Source organism: Liolophura sinensis, chromosome 1, assembly GCF_032854445.1.
Source record: "Liolophura sinensis isolate JHLJ2023 chromosome 1, CUHK_Ljap_v2, whole genome shotgun sequence".
Lineage (NCBI taxonomy): Eukaryota > Metazoa > Mollusca > Polyplacophora > Chitonida > Chitonidae > Liolophura > Liolophura sinensis.
The window spans coordinates 58,914,341-58,937,956 of NC_088295.1; the positions used below are offsets into that span (position 1 = coordinate 58,914,341).

Consider the following 23,616-nt stretch of genomic DNA (forward strand, 5'->3'; position numbering starts at 1 on the left):
CTTCCCGCGGAGAGAGTTACACAGCCTCGTTTTCGTACTGGTACATTTTCCCTTCTACCTTTTTGCATATGAAACAGCAATTAATGCACATTTGATTTTCGATACAAAACTACATTCAACAACACAGAATCATGCCTCCAGAATATGTTTGAATAAAATAACGTTACATTTTGTAAAACATACGTCCGAGATGGAGGTCTTTGCAAGTGTTAGTTCTTGATCTGTCGTAGAGAGGTGAGGCTGGTGATGCTTCTCGATATGTCATGGTGGATATATCTATTTATTAGGCTAGTTATTCCGTGTTTCATAGTTTTAAATCATTGATAATATTTTTAAAACTCGTGTTCAAAGGTCTAATGATTCATTTTTAAAGTCAAATAGGCTTATGTCGTTTTAAATAGGCCTAGGTCTAAAGCTTTAAAATGTCATAGGCCTAGGCCTGTACACGTATTCAAAATATCATTTTGAAAGACTTTAAAAAAAAGAGGAAGACTCATGTGAAGGATGACCTATGGTCAGTTTGAAGGATTGTTGGCGGAGTAGTTTGAAGAAAAAAGGGCATCCTACACCGGACCCGTAGGTGTTGACCCAGAGATGCCACAACATTTGATGCAACGTACCGGATCCCTCATAGTAAAGCAGGGTAGGCCTCATTTGACTACCTCATAAATATGATCGAAAAACAAATAGGCCTACGTAAAAATTTCATTTTTCAGTACCCAACACTAAGCCTTCTGAGGAGGTCTTAAATTTTGACTTTAGTCTGAAACGGCTTTATGGAATCGGTCCCTTAATTATCCCAGACCAGCCCTACAACGCCACCCGTTAGGCTACCTGGCAACAGGTGATTCTTATACAAGAGGCTTCAGTGTGGTTTTCAGATTGCTTCACAGCAACTTATCTTGCCCCGGAAACGTGTGAGGCGATCATTGCAGGATAGGCCTACCAGGAAGAGGCCCTTCTGGCCAAAAGATCACAGAGTGGAAAGCAGCGGCGGAAAGCTTTCCAAAGCAGTGGAACTTTCATAACACCCTGGAAAACATAGTGCTTGGCTATAATTTCCAGATTTATTGCGACTATAAAGGGTTTCATCCAACTGTTCTGCCGGCTCTATATGACTGCTGTTTAAATTTTTCAGTACGTAGGACCTATATATAACTGATGCTATCTACAATTGCTCGGTTATAATGTAGGCCTATTCCTCAACATTCGCCTAAGAAGATATATCCTCAACTTCTTTCGAGATAGATTCTCCGCAGCATTAGTATTACGTTGTTGTTGCAAAGTCAACGCACAACACACGCATCGCTTCTGTTTTAGAAATCAATTAATTGCTTATATTAAAACATATTTATGTGGGCATGGATCATATGTTTATAAAAAAAGCATCTAGAAACAAATGATTCCCAGTCAAAAATTGTTGGCCTTGTCCTTTAATTATCCAATGTTATCACATTGTTGTTATAATTACTACATTTGTGTACGTGTTTTTTTTTTTACACTTGTGGAATGAATGAATCAATGCACGCAAAAAAAAGAAAAACAATTTATACAGAAACATGTCCACACTATACCCAAGCAGACATTAAACCAGTCATGCAATCAGTCGGAATATCAAATCATCCATAAAGTAAAGCAAGAAAGGTTGGTTCTTCAAGGCACCCGACTTCGTTCTTTGACATGTTACATAGGTGGAACCAAACTAAGAACCAAATGTAATTTTTTTTTCGCTGCACAGAGTGCTTCGACCTGCAGCCACGCGCAAACACTGTCTATAAACCACTAAAGCGAGTCGTCACTGGCCTGCACTGTACTTTTGGCACTGCTGATTCTTTTCGACCCACACCACTAGAGGGTCGTTAAGGTTGAACCAGAGCCACGTAACGGCCGCGAGAGCACCTATAGCCAACACTAACGGTTAGATTTCACACCTCTGCCGGAGACGTTTATTGTTTACCTATGCACGCAAAAGGCTATTGGTATATTACAGAACCTGCTTCATCCCATATGGGCACGTTATTCTTGCTCTATCCAATGATATCCGCCAATTATACAATTTTCTCTCACCACTTCGCATAGGAAACAGAAGACTTACTTCAACGAAGACAGACAATTCCTTTTATGGGTTAAATGTTGACTTCCCTACTTTACATTTTGATATGAAAGCAACAACCTAGCTAAACTGCTAAATCCAGGAGAGATATAAATGAAATGTGCCAGACACTTCAAGGATTTTTATCTTCTAGTTTGAATGGAAGCACCGACAAGGCAAAACAAGACAGTTGTTTCTTTGGGTGTTTTTTCTGCAGGGATCCGTTTGATTGGTATGCCATTAATAACCCGATATATACCTGCTTGACTGATAATATCCTACAGTACATGTGCACAAAGACGCCCTGTAAGTCCTCCTATAAAGTTCATTAGTATTTTAATGACTTTGGAGAGCTTTGCATTAAGGCAATTTACATGCATTGGAGAGGCCCATCACCTCCCCAGCCTTGACATTTTAAGAAACAGTATGTAGCCTCTTTTGTCTATATACTCTTTTACATAATTGTCACCTTTTGTTTTAAACAACCGGTACCCCTGTTACACTACTTGTGCTACAAGACGTCCTCTAACTTCTCCATCGTTTATCAGGCACCTATAAAGTCCATTAGTATTTTAATGATTTTGGAGACTTTTGCATTAAGGTACTTTATATGCATTGGAGAGGCCCATCACCTCCCCAGCCTTGACATTTTAAGAAACAGTATGTAGCCTCTTTTGTCTATATACTTTTTTACATAATTGTCACCTTTTGTTTTAAACAACCGGTACCCCTGTTACACTACTTGTGCTACAAGACGTCCTCTAACTTCTCCATCGTTTATCAGGCACCTATAAAGTCCATTAACATTTTCATGATTTTGGAGACTTTTGCATTAAGGTACTTTACATGCATTGGAGAGGGGCATCACCTTCCCAGGCTTGACATTTTAAGAAAAAGCATTTAGCCTCTTTTGTTTATATACTTTTTTTCTATATCAGTGTCAGTTTTTCTTTCAGACCGCCGGTATACACCTGTTGACGGGATTTCAATGAACGTGGTGATAGACAGGTTAAGTACACGATCAGTTGGGGGAATAAGTTTCTTAATAACCCCGATCATTTTGCTAAATGCCTTATAGAATTGGGGTGTGTGTATAGCTTATAATTGTTCCTTAGGATTAATTAGCGAATCTCAGTTGCGTTCTCACAGTTTAAAATATAATGCATGTATACATAAAAGATGTCATGCAATATCGTCTAGACGTCTAAATATTATAATAATTGACCAAATAATATGCAATGTGACAAGGGAGCTTTTAGGGAGTGCTAAATGAACACTAGACAGTTGATGACTGAAATTATTTGAGTGGATCCTTGAGGATAATCAAAGAAGTACACAAAAAACTCTCAATGATAGCCACATTCAGCTATATTTAGTTACATTTATAATATAAATGTAATGTACTTAGCAATAATATGTTGTCCAGAGCTTTTCATTTTCCTTTCCCTGCATCTAAACAACTCTGAACTTCCGTGAAGGCAGTCTTAAATACATATTACGGCATCTAAAAACAATGGCCTGTTGACACTCTTATTTTCCTTGTAAAATAAACCGTTGTGCATATGAACGACGTCATCCTCAGTTTCTCACCTCTACAATTTCGACAAAGATCAGTTAATCGTCATTGCTCTATTGCTATAAGTCTTTACTTGTCTTTGAAGAACCTCTGTATTGATTATAAGGATTCACTATAATAGACTTTAGTGTAGATCCATTGTATTCCTCTACTACAAAGCTATTCCTAGGGTTGGTTTCCGTATACATCGAGCCTTTAGTTTTATAGTTTTGATGTTCAGTACAGCCGGGGCAAGGCAAGACATAATACACGTGATAATTCAGCGACGTACGTGGATGGCTGGTATGACTTGTATTTAACATGAATACATTTTCTATCTAAGTATGTGCAAAAACGAGTTCTTTGGAATGCGAAATTTGCGTGGCGAGTGAAAGAAATTAGTCAAGATCAGTCAGTTTACAGAATTCAGTTCCGGGGTGCCGTTTAAAACTGACCGTCTTGGGTTGGCCTCCGTGGCCCAGTTGGTTAGCGCACTAGCGCAGCGTAATGACCCAGGAGCCTCTCACCAGTGCGGTCGCTGTGAGTTCAAGTCCAGCTCATGCTGGCTTCCTGTCTGGCCGTACGTGGGAAGGTCTGCCAGCAACCTGTGGATGGTCGTGGGTTTCCCCCTGGGCTCTGCCCGATTTGCTCCCACCATAATGCTGACCGCCGTCGTATAAGTGAAATGTTCTTGGGTACGGCGTAAAACACCAATCAATCAAACAAACAAACAAACTGATCGTCTTGGCTCCCTTAGGGGAGGGGATGAAATGCGATTTAACATGGCGTTTTAGTGATGCATACGTCGGGATTGAGAGTGAAATGTTTTTAGTAGCTGTGTTCGTGATCCAACTCCTTATGTATACACACAATGTATACAGCCAATATATACAAGAAGACATTATTGTAGCGATATTTTATGTTACATGACGAATCAGCGCAAATGTCCTGAACTTATTGTTGCTCTTTATTGTGGAGGTCTATTTTAGCAGTGTTGTATGAAGTTCTTACATGTAACTTTGAGTTGCCTTCCACCAATATGACACACGCCTGTGTATCATATATGGGAAATTTATTTATTTGAGTGGTGTTTTACGCTGTACTCTCATATGTGGGAAAGTTTATCACCCTGGGTGTACTGTAATAAATATAAACTCTGTGGCTGAGGCCTACTCCATGTATCCAGTTTCTTCCACCCATGAAATCTTATAAGCGAAATATTTTTGACTATGATGTGACGTTTCAATCTAATATATACACATGAATTTTTATGAAAAAGGCCTCATGTCGTTGACTGCATGTTACTGTGAGATAACTGCACATGTACACATGCCCACAAAGTAAATGTCCTGATTTGAAGAAACGCAATGTCTTTATTTTCTGATAAAATTAGAGGACAAATGTAAAATCTCAAATGTATTACGTACGAAACGTAGTGTTACTCTTCGGTCAGTAATCCTTGTATACAGTGAGTGAGTGCTTGGGTTTAACGTCGTACATAACAATTTTTCAGTCATGTGACGACGAAGGAGTCCTTAGATTAATGTGCCTCCTTGTTGCAGGACGGATTTCCACCGCTCTTCACTGTTGCTTCACTGAGATGACTTACCGAAGACAAGAAAGTCGCCCGCCCGAGCCATCATACTAAAACGGGTCAATCTGTCGTTGCACTGTCCCCCTAATGCTAAAACCAAGCGAGGAAGTTACAACTTCCTCTTTTTTAAGGTCTTAGGTGTGACCCGACCCAGGATTGATCCTGGATCTCACCACGAGGAGGATCTGCCAACTTTCCTATCGGAGCCGGTTCCCTTGTATAGAGATAAAGCCTACAATTAAACCGTTCTGAAATACAAGCTTTAAATGTCTTGTTTAATCGACTTTACACGCCATAACTGTACAGTTTGCCGTATCTTGTGATAATCTCCTGTTATGATGGTATATGTTATGGTTAAACCTGTCATAATCTGTAATTATAATTGACCAACTTAGAATTAGCACCTGTCGGCGTCTTTGATCCTAATCCTTTAACACCCTTTAGGTAAAACATGGTTCATTTTCCCTGCACGGATTTATTCATTCCAGAATTGTTGCCTCTTAATTAATCAGTTAAAACTAATTGAAAGATTATAATTGATAACGTGTTTATTTATATATACATATACTTATTGGAATGAATTAGTGTGGCCATTTTTTCCCATCCTTGTAGAAATAAAACTTTTATCGTTCTATAGCCAGGAGTCAAGAAAATCATACATTTGTCTGTAATAATTCAATGGAGCTGCGTTTTAGCTCATTCCGTGCACCATACCATGCAAGCACATAAATTCCAGAAAATTTTATCTAATTTTCTTCATAGTTACTAGTGCTTTTACGATATTCTATAAATGAACTCATACGTATATGATGTACAGGTTTATATATAGCCAAAATAGGCCAATCAGTACGTAAATTGCATTCACAGTTTAGAACAAAAATTATTTTGTTTGCAATTCCATTTACAGTATTGTCCATGGGATATATATATATATATATATAATCCTTGCGTAAGACGATGTACCTGAATGAATGAGTTATTCTTAAAACGACAGCATGGTGTTATCTGTAAGGATCACTACCTGAACATGTACATATGGATTTGCACTCTTATCCTCTATGGTTCCAAGATGGTGAGATAATGATCAGTGGGAAAAAATGCACTCGTATATGCTTCAACACGTGTTATCTGGTTAAAGGGAGAGCAAGGCGTAAACAGAAGTGGAGGACTAGAACTGCGAGCACATTAACACCTACTGGGAACATCTGTTGGAACTTGGTTCACCGTACACGGGATCCGAGAGAGTAAATGCAAACCTTACATAAGTTGACGCAAGCACAATACGTCACCCAGTGAGATCAGCTCCAGATAGTTGGGCTTTGTTTGATAGAGCGAGCACACCAAAGACGAGAGGTCAAGAATATAGGCTTTTCGTGGACAAGAACGATAATAGTATCAATAGAGGGTCAGCTGCGCGCCTCACTTTTACGGCTATGTACACTTTTAAATCACAATGTTTCTTTGTGTGTTACGCAAGACTAGAGTATAGTTTAGCACAGTCGGACAGGACTTTTGTGAATATAAAGGCTTTGGCTATCACTGTTCTTAATCTAGACAAAACGGTTACACTTGAACCCACTGAATGGGCGGTTTTATGTGAATAAATTATATACCTAACCTCCGAATGTCCATAGTCTTTTATCTGAGGCGATCTACCCAGTCTGTTCCACCCCTTAATGTTCTCATTGACCTCACAGAGGATTTATTTCCAAAGGTGCTTCGAGGATTACCGCAAGACAAACTGAGCAAAGAACTACAAAATACACGAATATACTTAATATGCAAAGATATAAGTGTGGTTACCATAAGATTATGTTATCCGCATATGAACAGCATATAAGAAAGAATACGATCCCAAATTAATCTTCTGGCTGGGTGTATGAACTGTATGAACCGCGGCAAGTTTTACTCACAGTGACACTGTAACCCAGGTTGAAACAAAATGATCCGATTCGACTCCAGCGTCATAGCTTGTGAATTTTGAAATAATTAATTTGAATTGGCAGACGAATAAATCCAGATACAATTGTATGCCTTGGACAAACAGGTCATACAGGAAGGGTCATGCATCATGGCAAATAATCACACCAGAAATGTGGACCTTGTTGAACTCTTGACTTTATACTGGGTATTCCACAAGATGCTTCGACTATGAATGCACCTACATGTAAGTCTAATATTTTGACCCACTTTACTCTCTATGAACAAGTTTTGTCTGTAACTCTATGATTTTAGTATTACACTTGAGATGGACGCTGATATATCGGAGAAAATAATTGTACGCTGTGAGCAAATTTTTGCCTCTAGTGATATGCTTAATTGATTACCGCTGATGTCAAAATGTATTATTATAGTAAGCTTCTTGAGCATCCGTAATCAGTTTTTCGTTCATGTCAATAAGACTGCATAACCAGAAACTCAGCATTATCCGCACTGTTTGCTTCACGCATTAATTTGCATATTAAAGCCTTTCATTTTTAAGTACTGATATCATACTTTTACAAATCGTTTCATAAAAATAAATGTTTTGTTCTGGAACACAAATGCAACAGTATGACACTTTGGGTTAAATTGGTAACCCCAAAATCCTTAAGAAGGGCGTATCCTGAATAAGGAGAGAACAGCTGGGGACCGTGAAATTAAACTGATCCGGTAAAACAGAAAGGAAATGCTTATTTGAGGGAAGGGGGTGAGGGAGTTGTAATCCATTATCGCCTCGATGTGAATTTTAATAATATACACCCTGCGATATATCACACCTTGTCTACCTGCCGCATTATCTAATTAGCGTGGGTAAATATTATGCTTCGGTTGAATCAGAGCTTTATTTCTAAACACAATAACCACCGATAGACAAAGACGCTCTTGACCAACTGATGCTATACAGTTTGTTGAAAAGTGTTATGTAGACAAACCAGTTATTTTACCAACTTTCTTTCTCACCTATACTACAACCACGCAACATGAGATATTGTTTGCTTTATCTCCGAGATTTTGTGTTGAGGTGGTTTCAAGGTGCGGATAACCTTTGTACACGGACAACTGAATGGGCGACTAATTTGTTTCGTGGTTAAATACGGATTCTGTTGATTTTACTTGCCATTCAGACACACAAAACTGAAAACACTTGATATTGTTTGCACGTGTGTTTATTTCCTTCCTGCTTTAAGCTGACATAAGCTGATAAAGCGACAAGTACTAGTCACTGGTATATGTATGTCAAACGTTAATATATACATTTCTCTTTATTATCTGAATTCAACCCCTCCCCCATCTCATGACCTTACAGATTGTCTAACAAAAGAATTGCTTTGGGACTGTAAGTGAATTTTGAAAAAACTGATGAGTTATGCTGACATTCTGTTGCCCTTCTGCTATACCACCCACCCATCGGTCAACCATCCATCCATCCCTATAGCAACCAATCAATCCATCCAGCCCCCCATCTACCCATCCATCCATCAATCCATACATTCATCCACCCATCCATTCATACAACAATCAATCCATATTTTCATCCATGCAGCAAGCAACCAACCATCCATCCATCCATAAACCAATTAATCCATATTTATTCATAATTGCGTTGTACTCTTTGTCTCTATAGGCTGGATTAGAATCTCGTTTGGGAATACAGATAAATGAGTCCACGAATTCAATTAGTGAATCAGTTGATACATATCATGTATATGCAAACCACAAGACATCTCACAAAAATGACTGGACAGCTAAGGATTTGGACGTTATCAGATATCTACTGGTATTGCCGGATTAATCTATGAAATTTAGTAATCATAACAATAATTTAAACTGAAACACTGGAACTTCCAGTGACCGTTTTATAGAGGGCGATTTTGTCATCAACATTTCATGCTGACTCCTGAGTCATAAATGTCTTATGGATTTCATATATGCGTGAATCATATAAAATCATGAAATTCAGATTCATAATTTTTTGATAAAGGGTACAATTAAACATTTCCAGATTAAGATGGAAGAAATATACCCTCTGTTGCCACCTTCGGCCCCTGAGGGTAGCAGTCCTCGTTTAATACCTAATGTGGTATACAGATGGCAACATCCAATGTAAACAACCGAAACGAAACAATGATCGGAAAGTCATCTGGTATATATACAACTGCAGACAATTACCAAAATGACCTGGAAAATTGGTCAAGTTACCCGTTTGGTGAAGGAAATTGGATTTCATTATAATGGAAGTTCAAAAAGAGCAGCTGGTTAAACAGACATCTAATGACTTCTTGATGTGCATAATACCGTTGATTACAAATATCTGGCTGCAACAGGAGGGAGATTTAAGCGTATCTGGAAGACTCGCGACTGTGATTTTGCACGTCACCAATGCATAAACAATGTATCAGTGCTAAAGGGTACACTCTGTCATCCGGATGGACTGTCACGCATGCGTTGTCGACATTAAAACAGTTGCAGAGTATCATAATTGTGATTACTGGTAGATGTAGGTATAACTGAGTTAATCTAGGAAAAGCCACAATTTTTCAAAACTGATTGTTATAAAAGATCTACTATTACATGTAGTATAATCGACAGTATAGCAAAATATGCCTGCATGGATGCTCGCTTTTTAGGGGTTTGATCAGCTTTGATTAAAATTAAGCGTATTCGTTTTGTTTTGTTTCTAATTGATTATTATAATTTTGTATTTCTGAATCTATACCGATAGGACTAGGAATCTGAAACACAAATTAAAAGAGAGTAATGTTAATACAGATGACATGGTTTGACGGCCAGTCAGACCAGAGATCATATGGTTTGAGGGCCAATCAGAGCAGAAATCGCTAAAGTCCAAGATACGAAGCGCATAGGAATAATTCTTTCAGTGCTTTCTCCAACCGTTTAAGCATCCACCGACACCGTGAAAGTATTCAGTTGATATCCTGAAAGCTAACCCTGTGTCCAATTACCAGAACCCTGTGTTTGCTGAACTCCTCACGTTATACCGACTTCGCTAATTAGTGCTTCCTCGTCCACATCCGGGGCTAATTAAACATGAGTAAATATTGACATATGGACTTGACCTTTGTGTGTTGGATATCAAAGACGTGATATATATAAGCCTACACTATTAAAATCCTGTATCAGTTAAGATTTTTCTCGAACAGATTTAAACAATTCTATATCGAATTACTTATGTTACCTGCCTCGGTACATTATATGCACTGTGGCGTATGGGCCAATACAGACTCAGCAGTTACACCCTTTAAGTATGGAAACTCAGTAGATACACCCGTTAAGTACGGAACTCAACAGATACACCCGTTATGTGCGAAAACTCAGCAGATACACGCGTTAAGTACGGAAACTCAATTGATACACCCGTTAAATACGGAAACTCAACAGATACACCCGTGATGTGCGGAAACTCAGCAGATACACCCTTTAAGTATGGAAACTCAGTAGATACATCCGTTAAATACGGAAACTCAACAGATACACCCGTTATGTGCGTAAACTCAGCAGATACACCCGTTAAGTACGGAAACTCCACAGATACATGCTTCAGTTCAAACCACACCGTGGCTATATGGTGGTTGTGGAAACTCAACAGATACGCCCGTCAGTTCTAATTGCACAGTGGCTAACGGTGCTTGTGGAAACTCAACAGATACACAGTCTAGCTTTAACTGCAGATTTTCCCAGTTCTCAAAGTGACGTGGTTACGCACAGTGGTTAGCCAGATTTGTGCAGGTAATCTAATGCCTAATTCCATGTGACAGACAGTTTACTGAATGGCATCACTAACGAGTTCACCCACCGTAAAGTAACACTTACACACGCTTCAGTAACCGAGATGTCAAACAGAAAACAGAGATGTACAAACAAGCCGGTGATTTAACATGTGGTCTGCAGGCTGCAGTGTTCACGAGACATCGGCTTACCACAATATGTGCGTTTATCGTGTATAGTGTAAACGCTATATGTCAGTTCTGCCTTTGACTTTATATAATGTCCATGGAAAACTATATGCCATTGCTTTGTCAAGTACTTCGTAAGTTATGGACTTGTGTTAAAGGATTTTTCGATGAAAACGGAAATTCCAACTGAAAAATATAGATCACTGTTACGTGGTAAAGCGCTCCATGTGTCTCAGTAATATATCAACAGAGTAATATGACAACGGCCCAAAATATCTGAATGTGACCCCTCTTGGCCCAAATTGTGACAATCGTGAAGCGCACAGCCAAAGTGTAGCTCTAGTAAGTCTTATGAAAGTATGTCTACCAGGAAATTGGTTGGATTTTGTAAAAAAAACGTTTAGCTTATGTGTTCCTTTTTTTTTATTAGTGCACAATTAGTGGTGTAGGTACACCCCAGACCGCACCGTACAAACCGCACACCCCAGCAATGCACTCCCCAGTGGCTGATCTGTATAATGGTCCCCGATAGTCTAACACGTGGACCTACACTAAAGCATTACAGCATTGTATTTTACACCGTACACCGTATGAACATATCTGATTTGGCTTGAGTTTGGAATTAATCACGAAGATATATCGTTACAGCATTGTATCTTGCACGATGAGAACATATCTGCTTCGTAATTAACGACCTGAATGTTATAAAACGCTGCTAATGTACATGTATCTTCATGGTTGAAACAGATAGACAATTATACGGCAATATAGGCTATATCTTGCACAGTGTTGGCTACAGTGTGATATAGGCAATACATTTTTAGTGAATGGAACCTAGATCAAAGAATCAAAGGCATTTAATCTTAATTATGATAATATTTATAAATTCAGGTTGAACAAATTTGTTAGCTGAAAAGATCAAATTTTACCAAAAATATATTTACTTTCAAATGTCTTTTTCTCATTCAAGAAAAATGGCAAAAATAGTGAAGACCATATGTATAGCTAACTTTCAAACTGTTTCATCTGAACTGCAGGTAATTTTCATGTTTAGCTTTTAAAATCAACGTTTACCTACATACCTCAACTATTGCTGACAGCAAGAGAGCCAAACTATGCCAGACTGATAAAATCTGGCATTAAAGAAAGAAAAACCAAGTACTTTACCTGAGTTATTGGATTAGAACACCTACTTGTATATGGTGACGACAAACAAACTTTAGTTTCCATTAGTATAGTTTCTCTGTTTAAAACCACCAACATCTAATCTCTTTTTGCACGGCTTTGTGAATAAATATAGCTTATACCGGCACACGTAGAGTAAAATAAATGTGTCAGCTCTATAACGCTTGATTTAATTGGCAGTAGCCCAAGCGTAATATAACGCAACCAAGGGACAGTTGTCAAAAATGCATACGAGCATATTACCCACACAAAATCCCCTTTAGGATCTGATCGTACCCGTCTTCGCTAACGGTATGACGATTAATTAAAATCACACCCAGAGATTTAAACTGTCCTGTGAAGGAATCCTGACTAGGTCACTGTGTGGTTTAGTCACCTAACCACCGATGACAAAACGATCACCCGAGCAAAGCAGATGGGTTGGCCAGAAGGGACAATAGATAAGGCCATACTTGAGCGTTATTCGCTCTGTGATAGAACACACATTAACCTCACCAACGGCTGGAGGAGGAATAGTTTCCCAATTAACCACGTGGTTTTGACGACCTGACGTTCAAACGGGTGTGTATGTATACAGTGGTATTATGTCAGCTTGAACCCCCATTTTCCACTCTGATATAGTTTAGATCGCCTCGAACTGCCGCGACTAAAACACACCGATTACCCCCAGTCTAATATTAAAGACCGTTTTAATCAATTAATGGCCACCGTACATAGAGATGGGTATAGGTAGGGAGAAAGCCAGAAGCAAAAACAGTATTTACCCTTTGCTCTGCAGTCTTGGGGGTGGTTTTTGCAGGTAATGTTTTTCGCATAAAAGGTCATTTTTTCATCAGATGCCTTTTGGTGACCATTGCTCCTATGCTCTCGGTCAAGACGGTGATAGCAAGGTTTTAACAAAGTACCATCCACAGGTTAGTGCTGAATCTAGCATGAGAACTAACCAAACGCCCTGGGTATTTTCATGTGTAAAAAGAACATTGCATAGACTAAATTCTGCATTCCCAAATCTTGATTTTGGTGACTATCAAACATTATACCAAATTATAGCCCCCTTTAAACCTTACAGACATAGGAATATGATTGTGTATTAAAAGAAACAGCTTAACAATTCCCCCTCCCCATCTTTATGAAAAACGAACATGCTGCATTATTTTTGTTGGGGTGTGTGGCGGGGGATGCTGGTATTTATTTTGTCGATTATAAAAAATGTATCTCAGTTGCGCTTTGATTCCAACTGCTCATTTATCCAACGTTGCGATCTAATTCAACACAGTGAAGATACCGTCCCTCACAATCGTGAGGCAACTTGCCTGAGATTCTGGACGTTCTGTCCATATTTACTTACAAGAGAAATACACCCTCTGTAAAACGTATGAAACCTGGAGAGAAGGCATTTGATGGAATAACCTTGACACACTAGCTTTTGCATTAAATGAAATCGTCACATAACACCCAGGATCTAACAAATTCTACAAGGTGAGATGCATGTACATGTACACTCCATGTGCGGGGACAACCAGTGCGCACTGATCAAGGGGAGACCACTTTTCCAGCAATTGTGTTCATGAGAATTCCATGCCATACAGGTTAACCATTTCCAATACATGTACTCACTGTTACAGAAGGTTTAATCAACATTTGCCTCACAACGCCAATGCACTGATTACGCATGCATTACTTTACAATCATCCGTTAAATATAAAATACAATGATAGCTTTGGCTGAATTAGATCGCGTTTCTTATACTCCATTACTTCGGTATACAGCCTTCCATCAAACAATTCGTCATCCGAAATTAATTTTAGTCTCCTGCGGTATCTCTGCGAATGTTCCGGGTTTCACCTGTGCTCTGCCCGGTTCCCTCCTTCCATAATGTTGACCCACGTCATGCAAGCGAAGTGTTCTTGAGTACGGCATAAACGTATGTCATATATGTGCACAGAAATTGTAAAACGAACATGTAGCACATATGTGCGGAATTATTGAAGGCTATTAATAGAAGCCTATTTATTTATTTTGATTGGTTTACTCAAGAATTTTCATGAAGATGAACTATTGCCTTTTCTTATTCAAACAGACCACCTGACTAAGAATGTCATGTTCTCATTTTATGTTAGACAATACGCAAATAGCCGATCCGTACCAAACTCAAACTTATGTATAGTATGTATAACAGAGGTAAATTTTATGGGTGGAAGAAACCAGAGATCTTCGTTAATTACCTCGCTCTTCGCTTAAAACCGTATTCAGGCGAAACAGCGAAAGTTGGATTCGAACTTGCCACCACATTTGTTAAGCACCTGATAGTTGCAGAGAGTCAGAACTTAAACCATCTTTCAACCAGTGATGTACCTCTGCATGCACATGTGCAACTGTGATTGAATACCTGTCTTTGGACAAAGTGTATTTCGCGTGATTCCGTCAATTCCTTCAGACTAAACGCCAATCTTGCTGAAGGTTATAATCCGCACATTTCGGTGGCTGCCAGGTATCATGTAAAGACACAATGTATTCATCTGTGGGTGCTTGTGTGCTAACGTCGTACTGAACAATTTTTTTAATCATGTGACAACAAGGAGTCATTAGATGTGTGTATATATAAAGTGTCTTCTTGAGGGAGGGCGGGTCCATGCCACCCAAGTGCCACTGCCACTTGTGTATCATGCCGAAGACGTACAAACCAGACACGATACACCACCCAGTCACATTATACTGACAGCGGTCAACCAGTCCTGTTTCCTTGCTACAACCTCTTAGCGCCATTTTTAAAGTTAAAGACACAAGTGAATTTTTTGTGAGGACGTATGACATTAAACACCAATAAATAAATAGTAGTAAATAAATGAATATATATTCCTTGACCTAGGAAGAAATTCTTATCAATCAGAATATGATGTTTTGGGGGAAAACACCGGTCGGACCACTTAATTGAAAAATATATGTACACATGTGACTTTCCACACGTATATTTCCGAAAGTATTTTTGTATCAGTTTTAAATTTCAATAACACATCAACTAAATAAACAATACTCAAAAAAAAAGAACCCAATACGACAAAAAAAGATAGTTTGGTTTAAACTCACAGTTTATTGAACAACAACTGAACAGCATCGGTGAGACATAGACCTATACATATGATGTATTATTCAGAATTAAGTGGACTGGTATAGGTTCGAACCTATATCTGGTTATATACATGTATACAGAACTATATAGACACAGCCCTGCGCGCGCATGCATGATGTTGTGGAGACTCGATTCGCCTCATATACGTGTGTATGTACAATCACAGCTATTTGGAGTGGCGCTCTGGTACCTTCCTGACATTGGCATCTCTTTTGACATGAATGATATATCATCTGACACACAAACAATGCAAACATTTTACTCACATGCTTTTAAAAAATATCTGTTTTCAATATTAAAACCAAAAAATGTATATGAGTAGCGTAAAAGTCCGCGTAGAAACAACTGTACTCGACTACTGGTCATCGGAGGTTCCGGTTGCGCAGGCGCAGAAAGCGGCAGAGATTCTTCGTCTCAAAGACTTCAAGGTCTTGTCTGTAAAAGAGGAGGGACATTTAAGAATATGCAAGGACAGCCATTCATCGCGTAATTAATTATATTGGTAAAATATTATACTGTGGAAAAAATAGTCTTAGATATGCCATGTCGCCATGATATATATTTTGTCAGTATTTGTAATTCCAATTTCTAACTGATTCTAGCCCAAGTTTCAGATTAGCGCTGCGTGTTTGTTTGGAGCAAATGTCTCACCTGTTCGGTAGATGGCGCTACGAGGGGAGATTCGCAGTCTTGCGAAAAAACTTTTCACCTAAAAAAGAAGACATGAACACTATCAACATCAGTTTAAAGTAAATTATACTGCTTTTAGCCTATACACAAGGCCTGGTGCCTTTCTTCTGTATAGTTTTTTTTTTTTTTTTTTTTTTTTTTTACTTCTTTTACTCGTCACATAAACATGCCATTTTGTGTACGTAATTATCAACATTAGTGATAAATAATAAGCTGGACGAATACGATAAACAACTAACACTATCCCATAGACTATTAAAGTTTGACTAAATTTCAAAACCACAACAACATCAACAGCAACTCACTTTGGTAATCTTTGATTTTTTCATCAAACGAGTGTCGACAGCTTCGTTTTTGTGAATGTTGACACTTTTAATAACTCTACAGTCGGTTATAACGTCCGAAGTGTTGTCATTGCAGTCCGATTCAATCTTCAGGAGGACTTTTGGTGGAGAAAGACGCTCAGCAGCACGTGGGGATAGCACTTCCGATAATTCAAACGGACACTCAGGCACAGGACGGGTAGAAACTTCCTGTTGGACATCAGAGAAAATGATTTTAAATCAGTTTATGGATGCAGCTTGGATTAAGTGTCAGGAAATTGCATTTTCTTACAATTCTTTGCTTTCTTGTTTTTTTTCCCATTAATTCTTACCATGTGTTGTCATCAGTCTGCGAGATGATTTTGTATTGACTCGGATATTGTGGAAGCCACGCATAATTTATTCTTGTAATACATGTATGGGCTTACTCCATTTAATGTTATCTATAAACAGTATGAAGAAAGTTGTTACTCAAGAGAGATTGAATGTATTGATAATGACCGTATCTATGTTTTTGTATGGGGGTGGGGGTTCGGGGGGATTCTAGAGCTGGCCAATATACATGACACCAACATAAAGTGTAAAAATGAGAAATGTCTTCAAACACTTACCATGGTGTCCAAGGCGTAGTGGTCGGGGAAGAATTCGAGGGCTGAAACAGAGGAAAAAGTAGCACGAATAAATAATGTGTCATCAACTTTACGGCAGTGTGACGGGGGTGTGAGGGGATGTGACAGTGTTGTGAAGAGAATGTGTATGTAGTGTGACGAGAATGTGACAGTGGTATGATGAATTAATGTGACACCAATGTGAAGGCAATGTGACATTGTTATGACGAGAATGTGGCGACAGCGTGACGGTAATATGGCTATAGTGTGATCGCAATGTGACAACAGTGCGACAAGAATGTTACAACAGTGTGACGAGAATGTGACAACAGACATACAACGGCGCGGCGGGAATGTGACAACAGTGTGGAGAGAATGTGACAATGTTGCAGCAGTTTGACGTGTGACCTTACAGTGACACGGATATGAGATCAGTGTAACGAAAATAAGATATCAGAGACTGACCGAAATCTGAGCGTAGCGTGACAGGAATGTGACAGCAGTGTGACAGTACGCGCTACGGTCTCTATTAGGGAACACCTGTTTCTCAGCTGAATAAATGTATATGCATTACGCAAATACACTTTTGTATTTACCTTTGGATATTTACTTCAATCAGATAGAAAAAATGAAAAAATTAGAACTGAATATATACTTGAGATGCACGTATCAAGAAATGAACTGTAGAAAGTACAATAAAACTTACGAGTCTTTCCAGTAGTCTTCCTTGTCTTTTCCAAAGAGGTGAACTTTTCCAGAACTCTAGTTGCAAAATTGTTTATTTTTTCTGAAACAGAGACAGAAATACATCTTAATAAATACTTAAAAAGACGTATCAGAACTGATTAAAACGATAGTTTTGACTACAAATTACATTTCATCTTATTCAATAGAAATTTTTGCATAGCTATGCTTGAGTGAAAGATTTACTAACTCACCAGTCAGTTGCTGAGGACACTGCTCTCTCCAGTATAGATATTCCAGTGTCTGGCTCGTGTACTCCATGACGTAATCTATACATGGGGGATAGAATTAATACAAAATGTTGTATTATTTACTTTTGTTTTACTTATTATACAGAATTGGACTGATGTTTAACCCTGATGCAAAAAATAAAGACTGTATTTAGATTTTGGCATTTAATATCTGTAGAAAAATCAAAAAGTAAATGATGAAAATAAAATGTCTTATCGTTTTTTTTTTTTGTAGAATATAGTCTGATAATTAAAATAGTGTTAAAATGATAATACTGTGTGATAAAAACGTATTTTACTTCGAGCATAATAATTCACGCAAGAGCGGTCAAGAATAAAATCTTGAGAAAACGTGAAGCATTACAACAGTAAACGGGCGATACATTTTATATTCGTAAAGGAAACCAGGTACGAACTACACAAAAACGGTCACATTAAATTTCACCATCAAAAGTCACAGAAGGCAAAACCTAAAAATAACCCTAAGTGTCAATAAATGTACTAAATGTTTCCTAACTCACCTCTGTCTGCCATGAGAACCTCTGGGGTGATATCTTTCTTGCGGTGAAGTGTGGCACGTTCTCTCTCCAGAGCCACAAACAAGTACAGCCAATACGTGTACTCTGTTAATAGAGAAAGACAAATGACTAATCAGGGCATTACGTGTAATCTGTTTATAGAGTAAAACGAGAGAAAGACAAATGACTAAACAGGACAATACCTGTAGTCTGTTTATAGAGTAAAACAAGAGAAAGACAAATGACTAAACAGGACAATACCTGTATTCTGTTTATAGAGTAAAACGAGAGAAAGACAAATGACTAAACAGGCCAATACGTGTAGTCTGTTTATAGAGCAAAACGAGAGAAATACAAATGACTAAACAGGGCAATACTTAGACTCTGCTCATATACCAAAGCGATTAAACAACAAAACTTGAAAACTTTACCCTTAATCACTTCAGCCTCTTCTTCTTTATCAACAGGCATTGTGCTTCCAATATTTTTGGTTACAAGAGTCTATTCTCTGAAAGGAAATACAGTACAATATGTTCAACTGTTAGCTCTACATACAGTATATCTCTATGACATTTTGCTAAATCTTGTCCACTCTTGTCGTGTAAATGGCAATACATGTATACATAATCAAAGCATGTACTCAAGACACGCTTAAATTACAATTATACAAATATGCATTTTTACATCGGCATGCTCATACACAACAGAGAAGTTAAAATTCACACAGGTATATGAGAAAGTCATTTCGGTTTTATATTGTAGGCCTATATCCCAAAATACATGCTTGTTTTACTGTGTTATATCTATCCGATTTCATCTACTTAACATTAAAAAATGATTTTATCTAATCCTTTACTTGGAGACACAGTCCTCCTATTACAAATCAAACATTCTATGTAAACTTGCCGTACATAGAAGTAATTAAACCTTCTGATTTCGAATGCATCACACATACGATGTCGCCTGTATGGGTTGACCTTGGGTATGTGTTGGCAATAACAATACCATGACGTAACCGTTTGTTCACGTCACTTAATGACGTCACAACGATGCTATTATAACATGGCGTAATATGTTTTTCATAAGAACAGTGACGTCATAACTGAGATAGACGTTACAGTGTCACGTTCATGTAGACCTTCCAACTGATAAATTAATAATATAACTGAATGCATCACACTGGGTCCAGAAACTAAATTTAGCCGAGCTTGCAGCTCCTGAACTTCAGAAAGATTACTTCCAATTTAATTTAGCCAAATATAATAAAGGCCATGGCCCTGAAAACTTTTTAAGCCATATAGGCCTACTAACCACGAGGATAGAACAAATTTGACAGTTTGTAGGAATATTGGAATGTGTTATTTTTGAACCTCTTCATAAGGATACATGATAATAATTGGTATTATCCGATACACCAAGAAAAGTTTGGATGCCTTCTGTAAGAAGCAATTCACAACGACTCACATAAAATATCGGCTCCAAACCGCATTTGGTTAAAGTAAGCAAAAGGTTCAGAAACCAAATTTAGTTTTAACGTTCATTAAAATGTAACTCAGTTAAAGATACGTGTGATTAACGTGTGCACCTATTGTTATATTAGTATGCAGGTGACGCTTTGAACAAATGTAAACATTAACTCACCTTTTTGGCGCTTTGCAAATGTGTACTGTCAACAGTGGCACGATTCATCTGAACTCTAGAGTTTTGACGCCTTTGGTGAACAATAGACTTACGTGGTCAAACGTCATTATATCTGTGACGTCACAAAGCGTCACAAACGTCACAAATAAACAATGGTTATAAACTCCCAATTCGCCATTCTTCGGTGGTTTCCGCTCGTCTGAGGATTTAGAAGCCTTGCGCACCACACGCAGATTACATTTCTACATACAGTTTTTTTCTTAAACGGTGATCTCGGTATATATATCTAAAAAAACTGTTGCACGCACTGATTTACTCAAAATTTGAAACCTCATTAATAAAACATCTACAGTATACATATACAGTCTGAATCAACTTTATATGCTGTATCTGCATGCATATGCTTAATTATAGGGCTTGACAAATACTTGTTTAGAGACTCCAAGCAGATTTCATGAGACGTATCTTGTACACACATTGTACTCCGGTATACAAGACTTCTTGTTCTGAAAATGAGTTCTTCGATTGTGCACACAGTATACAAGCTGGTACCCTCATACATGGACTGAACAATGTTCACATACATAAGGGCTATACAGTCATATATACACTGTATTCTTGTGGCAGGACGAGCACATGGAGCTAAAGTGATGCCGCCACTGAAGTAGGCTATCATGTCGAAGGCACCAAACATGACACCCCACCCAGTTACATTATACTGACCCCGTGCCAACCCATCCTATTCCGTTGCTCTAAGCTTTCAGTGATGAGCGCCAGGCGAGGAAGCAACAATACCGTTTTTCAAGACTTTGGCATGCTCGACACGGATTTGATTCTAGGTTTCCCGATTTCGAGGCGGAGGCTCCAACGATTAGGGCACCAAAACGGTCTGTACAACATTCGGGATTGATTTATTTTTCTTATATATTGGCTTTAAACAAATACTGGGGATGGGAACTATACAGGGGGAGTCCATCGCCTGACAGTTTTCAAGACATTTTTTTTATTGTGCATTGAAAATCGACATACAAGCCTTGTTCACAAAGTTAAGATCAAGCGCGAGTCCGGACAGTTTCGTGGATTTTCGAAAAAAATATGGCCATGATTTTGTCGAAAATAGAGAAAGTTGGGAAACCACCCAAACCTTGATATGGAACTTGTCTCGACGAAGTCATACACTAAGTCGTAATCCAGTAGGTAACAGGTACATGTAGGAAACTAAAAACAGGATTGGTCTTCAGAGAACGATTCTTTGAATTGACGAGAAGGGACAGATCACTGGACACGTTGAGTATATACATGCTCTTTCAACCACAAATCTGAATTTTGTGCCTAATTATTAATCTATGCGTGGAAACAGACATTCGCACACACAAAAAACCCTTGCGTTGAAATCTAGCAACAACTTGTTTCATTCAACGCAGAAATGTGTTACCCCAACACAAACACGAATCAAATAAATGTCAAGTCCACACGTTTGTGTTACAAAACAATAAAACGAAAACAAGGTCTTGTGTTAATTCAACACAAGATAATTGTTCACATAAGACAACACTTTTATTGGAAAGAACACAATTTTGTGTTCATTCAGCACCATTGTTGTTTATGTGCATACCTACCGTCAATCGAGATTGGTCAATAATCGCAAGTCCCATTCCTCAAATTACGTTTAACAGACAGCATCACAAAGAAAAACATGAATGTACATAATCATACAAATATAAGCAGTTCACACTTTTCACTGATGGGAAACGGCAAGATAAGCAGTCCACAATTTTCAATGACAATGGGGAACGTCAAGATAAGCAGTCCACAATTTTCAATGATGATAGGAAACTGCAAGGTAATCTGTCCACAATTTTCAATGATAGGAAACCGCAAGATAATCAGTCCACAATTTTCAATGATGATGGGAAACCGCAAGATAAGCAGTCCACAATTTTCAATGATGGGAAACTGCAAGATAAGCAGTCCACACTTTTCAATGATGATGGGAAACCGCAAGATAAGCAGTCCACAATTTTCAATGATGATGGGAAACTGCAAGATAAGCAGTCCACACTTTTCAATGATGATGGGAAACCGCAAGATAAGCAGTCCACAATTTTCAATGATGATGGGAAACTGCAAGATAAGCAGTCCACACTTTTCAATGATGATGGGAAACCGCAAGATAAGCAGTCCACAATTTTCAATGATGATGGAAAACCGCAAGATAAGCAGTCCACAATTTTCAATGATGATGGAAAACCGCAAGGAATGTTCCACGTCAATGAATGAAATCAGTATCCAAATCCCAAACCAAACTAGCAGTAAGCATGTAGAATCATTCAGTCAAAGACCAGGTCACGTTTTTATTTTTTTTATTTACCTTAACAAACTACACTTGGCAGTGCTTATCTGTAGTGATAATTAAAAGGGCTAGTACATAGAGGATTTGTAATATGCAATTTCAGGCATAACATTCTGCAAATTATTTCACAGAAGAGAAAGGAAAACAGAGAAAAAAACCCAAAAAACAAAAAAACAGGTACAAAAAAAATTCAAGAGCTTAAAATATTTCTCAAAGTCAGCATCCAATTACTAAGTAATACAAATGAAAACTAATAAGCTAAGATACACAAAATAACCACATAAAGCCATATATTTTCTGAATGTGTTATTTCGAATCCCATATGCCTTCCAATCTTCATGAATAATCATTACGGAAAAATACACACCCGCAACAAAAAGATAACAAACCATAGATCATAAAAGGGTAAAAGTACGCTGTGAGCTTAATTTATGATCAGAAAAGACTTTTAAACAAGGGGATAAAAAAAAAATCAACATCTGCAGAGGAAATCACTATTACATCAGCCCTTTCAAGTGCCATTAACAGATACGGTGCTGTGTTTTACGGCCTAACAAATGTCGCCAGGGCATAACATATGTCGCCCCACAGTAGAACTGCCTTCCATAATAACACGCAGCGTTAAACAAGACAAAATGTGTAGCCAGTGTTTCACATAAAGGATTATCCTGGTCAAATAATCACACGTAGAAAACGTATATAGTCACTCGACTTTTAAGTGACTACAATAAATGTACAGCAACATTCCTGGTGCACTAAATTACAATCACTGTAAGACTGTCAGCAACTTTATACATATCTCATCAACACATGATACACACCTTATATATCAAGTGAATGTACGCAATGACAAGACACACTACACATGAACAATGAATAGAATAATATCAATGACGCTGGTGACTTTCCAGTTACGTATTAAACAGTGTAATTCTACGTTAAATTAAATCCTTTATTCGACTGTAGTGCATCTACACAAAATCTATTCTTAATTCTAAAGCTGAACACATAAAAAGACATTTCCTTTAAATCGCCTACTGCGCCTTCTTCATTTAT

At 38.1% G+C, this 23,616-nt stretch overlaps 1 protein-coding gene across 1 annotated transcript; it reads right to left on the reverse strand.

The window, feature by feature from the left end:
* Positions 1–15,404: 15,404 nt before the first annotated feature.
* On the reverse strand, positions 15,405–20,338 carry LOC135461251 (uncharacterized). Its single transcript, XM_064738255.1, has 9 exons — positions 19,478–20,338; positions 18,998–19,074; positions 18,570–18,671; positions 18,013–18,087; positions 17,781–17,861; positions 17,078–17,118; positions 16,449–16,676; positions 16,105–16,162; positions 15,405–15,888 (listed from the first exon to the last, which is right to left on the reverse strand). Exons 2-9 carry the CDS (start codon positions 19,035–19,037, stop codon positions 15,809–15,811), a joined length of 705 nt encoding a protein of 234 aa, XP_064594325.1. The 5' UTR covers positions 19,038–19,074; positions 19,478–20,338; the 3' UTR covers positions 15,405–15,808.
* Positions 20,339–23,616: the final 3,278 nt, after the last annotated feature.